This window comes from Frankliniella occidentalis, unplaced genomic scaffold (assembly GCF_000697945.3).
Source record: "Frankliniella occidentalis isolate FOCC.00 unplaced genomic scaffold, Focc_3.1 Scaffold6, whole genome shotgun sequence".
Taxonomy (NCBI): Eukaryota; Metazoa; Arthropoda; class Insecta; order Thysanoptera; family Thripidae; genus Frankliniella; species Frankliniella occidentalis.
The window spans coordinates 737,141-741,783 of record NW_026267136.1 but is presented as its reverse complement, the minus strand read 5'-3'; the positions used below and the strand labels follow the sequence as shown (position 1 = coordinate 741,783).

The 4,643-nt window shown below is 52.9% G+C and overlaps 1 protein-coding gene across 1 annotated transcript in view; it reads right to left on the bottom strand.

The window, feature by feature from the left end:
* Nucleotides 1-2,143: 2,143 nt before the first annotated feature.
* LOC113218197 (fatty acyl-CoA reductase 1-like) overlaps nucleotides 2,144-4,643 on the bottom strand; it is a 5,975-nt gene continuing 3,475 nt past the window's right edge. The window contains exons 2-6 of the mRNA XM_052271286.1: nucleotides 4,038-4,542; nucleotides 3,689-3,878; nucleotides 3,357-3,602; nucleotides 3,020-3,277; nucleotides 2,144-2,873 (exon numbers count right to left, since the gene is read on the bottom strand). Coding sequence (XP_052127246.1) covers nucleotides 2,783-2,873; nucleotides 3,020-3,277; nucleotides 3,357-3,602; nucleotides 3,689-3,878; nucleotides 4,038-4,542 — 1,290 coding nt within the window. The 3' untranslated portion in view covers nucleotides 2,144-2,782. The remainder of the gene's footprint in view (nucleotides 2,874-3,019; nucleotides 3,278-3,356; nucleotides 3,603-3,688; nucleotides 3,879-4,037; nucleotides 4,543-4,643) is intronic.

Genomic DNA, 4,643 nt, shown 5'->3' with positions numbered 1-4,643 from the left:
CTCAGGGTTTTTTGGGAAGGGAGGAAAATTTTGCAAGAATTTTTTCCAAAATATTTGAATTTTTTCCCTTAATAGTTTTTAGGCATATTTCAAGTTTTTCATCTTTTTCTTGGACAAGATTTCCATTTCGAACTTTCAAATCCCTAGTATACCACCGAGCCACCCCACCCCTGGGCACCCCGCCTGCCGTCATAACCTGGCCATAACCACCGTGTTGAACGCGGCCGACTCCACGCTTTGGCTCGCGGCCGCGCCCGTTAACGAGCAGCAATGAGCAGCAGGCAATACCCGGTCGAGGAGACGGCGCCTCGAGTGGGCTACACCGGCCCGGGAGCCCAGGAGTGTTGTGGCACTGAGCATGGCTATTGCAGCGCGTGGCTCACCTTGCAGGGGACGAGGCTCAGACGGCTGCCGAGTCGATGGTCCTTTGTGCGGGCTGCCGGTGTAGGTCAGCAGCGTCGGCAGGTCGAGGTGGGGGCGTCGTCGTGCGTCGTCGTCGGCGGCGGCGTCTGTGCGCAGCAGCCGCGTGCGGCCCCGTGTGTCCTGCGCGTCGGCTCCAGGCTGACTGAGGCGCCCGCGCGCCGCGCCGCGCCGACCGGGCCCACCGGCCAGGGTAGGGCCCAACCCACCGGCGGGCGCGCGGCGGGCGCGCACAGCCTCCAGCACCGTCCTCCAGCTGGCAGCGCTCCAGCGGCTGCCTGGACCCCTGGGCGGCGGGCACGCGGACGCACTGCGCTGGCCTGGTTCAGTGTTCTTTGGGTCAACAGCTGCCGAGTGGTGCTCAAACACACCCCGGTACAGAGTAGCCGAGCATGGCAACCGCTTGTGTCAAGAAGTGCTGTGAGCTGCTTCTGGTGACTGCGCGACTCAACCGGATCAGATCTCTTACGTTTCGTTATGTCTTCCGGGCGATCAGACGATTCCAGCGCGAGAGGAGGACGTGGAGGGGGCGATGCGGGGTGCACCTACGGGCCGCTCCGGGTCTTGCGTAACCTTTATACTCCGATACTTCGCCCTTGCAGCGCGTTGCCCGGTTGCGATACATTTCAAAAAAGGATTCTGTATTGTGGAGTCGATCAGCCGATATTTCCTTCGCATACGGACCACTACAACTCAGACCCCAGCCGCTATGGAGGGGCGGCTGCACCACCTGCACCACCTACATAAAAGGGTCGTCTAGAAAGTACGCCTGTCATTCGCCGTTGCGAACCTCGAAAGTTCAGCCTCGAGCTCTCACAGCGCCTGGTAGGTAGGCAACATCTCGCTTGCAGTGCAGGCGCGCACTGCGGGGTTGCCTACCCCGAGTCTCACAGGCGCCGAGCTCCAATAATGAGTGTGATGAAAACGGCCGTATTTTCTGGATGATCCCTAAGGATACGGGGGGGGGGGTCAGGAGGTTCAAACGCCAACCCTTCCAGGCGGGTGGTCCAAACCGTGCACTTTTTCTAGATGTGCTGTACCGTACCGCATGCAGGCCTGCGGGCCGGCTTACCTACAGGCTTCCCGAGCGTCACTGACCACACGGGGGGCCCAACCCACCCGTACACACACACTTGCAGACGGTAAAAAAAAAAAATTGAAGGCAGGCAACTTGCATGTTTGGGATATTTCTTTAATTTCTATTACAATATGTATCGGCAACGTTGGCAAAAGAATGCATATTTGCAGCGTCGTGGCGTGGCGCGGTGCGGCTCGACGGAAAGGTCATGGCGAAACGAGCGGGCGTTTGTATCGCGGCAGAATCCATACTGTGGATGATGGCATTTGCTGGTTCGCTTCAGAACAGAATGAGTCGTGAAAAGCAGAGAGAGAGAGGTGGGGGGAGCGGGGGGGTCTTAAGTCGAGGTGGCACGCTGGGTGAGGAGGGGGTTGCCTTGGCCCATTCTGAAAACAGCAGAGCGCAGGCAGCTCGTGCCTATGCCTCAGCGCGCGCGTCTCCACTTCATCAAAGAGCAAAGTAAACAAATCGTTTACACGTACGCATTGCACACAGGTCGTTTGAGAGAAGTCCCCGCGGCAAACTCTCCCTGCGGCAACTGCTTTGACCCTCTTAAAGGACGCCAAAGGATAAAATCACCTTGGACTTGGAATATGTTTGGTCGTGAATGGTTTTCCAAAAGACACACTTCTTCTGAACACGTAGTAGTGAAACATTAACTTTAATCTGAAACGGCAAGTCAAGTTTATCTTAAAAGTAAAATCATTTTTAACAATGTACTTAAGTTTTATAGGATGGATACACCTAAATCCCAGTGAAAAGCCGAAGTGAAATGTGTCGATTTCAGGACCATTTTAGGATTGATTCGGCACGAAAATCATTATTCTTCACAGGGATGTTTCACGAAAACTTACTCAAACACGTCAGTCAAAGTGTTTGAACTAATAATTAAAACAATAGCTACATTAAACCTATGACATATACTCACAATTTACATCAATCTTTAAAGTATTTACACTCTCATTTTCTTACGGACTCGCTTGCGGAGAGTTTTGTGCAAACGTATTATGGATCACTAATCATCCGTAAGACGGATAAAGTTTTCTGTATTACAGACAATGTCATCCGTATTAAGGATGATTTGTTATCCATAATACGTTTGCACAAAATTCTCCGTAACAAACGGATAACACATCCAGTAGGAGATGAGAGGGTAGCAAAAAATATTAAGTACTTTCACTGGAAGATACCAATGTGAGCAGCACATCCTAAGTCTTCTTTGACACAAAATTAAAGTAACTGTTTTTTTACGTTTATGCAACTTCAAGAAAAATACATTCATTCTCATCCTACGAGACCAGAAATAAATCCATATGTTGAAGTGACCGCGAAGTACAGCAAAAGTCCTCTCACGACACGGTCGATTATGTACATTCTATAGAGAAACAGAAAAAGTAAATACAGTGTAGTATATGAATATATCCTCATTTTTATGATGCATTGTAAATAGATTTTAGATCCAGCATGCCGTCAAAGTAACTGTTCAGTGAAAGAGGCATTGTTTATCCATTTGAAACTTACGTCATCTGGTTTCTCTTGGCCTTAACAGGGTCCATGTTCTCCTTTAGAACGTATCTACGGACGCCTTCCATTGACAATGCTATGAACGCAGGGATATCCACTTCCTTGGACTGGTCTAACTTGTAAGTAGCAGCGTCCCGTTCGTTCAGGTTTTGCTCCAGCTCAAAAAACTTTTCGTTTCGGAAGACCCAGTGATGAAGTGTGAAGTAGCGGATGGCCAGTGTAGCTTTGTATGCCTTCATATATGTTCTCCACATCCTGCGAAGACAGAAAAAAATATAAGAATAATACGAAGACTATGTGAAACACGCTCGAAAATATCGCGCAATGTCGTTACCAAGGTTTGTTGCCCGTTAATCTCGTAATTGTGTCTACGATGAGCGCGGGGAAGAAATGGAATATGCAAGTGAGTATTGTGAACATCACTTTGCTGCTCGTGACGAAAACGAAGGGATACCACAAAATCCGATCATGGGGATTTTTCTCGATACACTTCAGACCCAAGTCCATGATCTCTTGAACCTTTAGAGTCTTCTTGTTTGACGAACATCCATTGAACACCTTGATTTCACCGCGTGTCGAGCTGAGCGATACAAACAAAAAGAATTATTCCACTTCAGGCATAAAACATTCATAGCTTGGGTGCAAATGAACAAAAGATTCACTTACTTCCTCATGGTTTCGTAGACGGCCAAGATGATGCCGTTGACCGCGATGTCTACGGGCACCATGTCCATGACGGAGTTCTCGTCGGCCAGCGCCGTGTGGATCAGACCCTTGGACACGCCGACGCACAGCGCCATGGGTCCGTTCAGGTTGTCCACCCAACCGGGCATGGGCTCCTTCATCGCGCCGACCACTGCAATGTCAAAGAGGGGGCGCCGTCAGACACGCGGCCCGCGGGCGCTGCGAGCGCGCTGGGCTGCCTGCCCGCCGGGCGGCGGGGGCGGCCCAACGGCGGCTGTGCGCCTGCCAGGTAGGCAGCCCAACGAACTCCCGGCCACGTCGGGAACCCTACCGATGGACGGGCGGTAGATGGCGACGTTGAGGCGGTCGCGGTGGTCGTTGACGACCTGCTCGGCGAGTGACTTGGTGAAGGTGTACGTGTTGGGGTGGTAGCCCATGTGCTGGGGCGCCTGCCGCTGGAAGTCCTCCTCCGTGAGGGTCTCGGCGAGGTGGACCATCTCGCGCCACTTGGCCGTGGCCGGGTACACCCGCTCCTCGATGATGGGGTGGTTCGTGTTGCTGTAGGTCGTGGACACGTGCACCAGGGCGCGGAGGTGCGGCATGCCCAGCGCCAGGCTGCACACCTCCTGCGCGCCGCGCGTGTTGAGCAGCACGGCCTGCTTGACGGGGTCGTCGAAGCGCACCGAGGCGGCCGTGTGCACGAACACGTTCACCTCGGCCTGCACCATGCTCGCGTCGTCGGGCGAGAGGCCAAGCCGCTTCTCGAAGCAGTCCCCGTTGATCGGGACGATCTTGGCCAGGGCGCCGGGGTCCGTGCGGCGGATGTTCTCAAACACCTGTGGCAGACGGGAGGGTCATGACCTCATGGTCGGCAGCGGCGAGGAGTACTTTCTATCAATCTGAGCGTACACCAGTTTTTTCTGTTTTTTCTTAATTT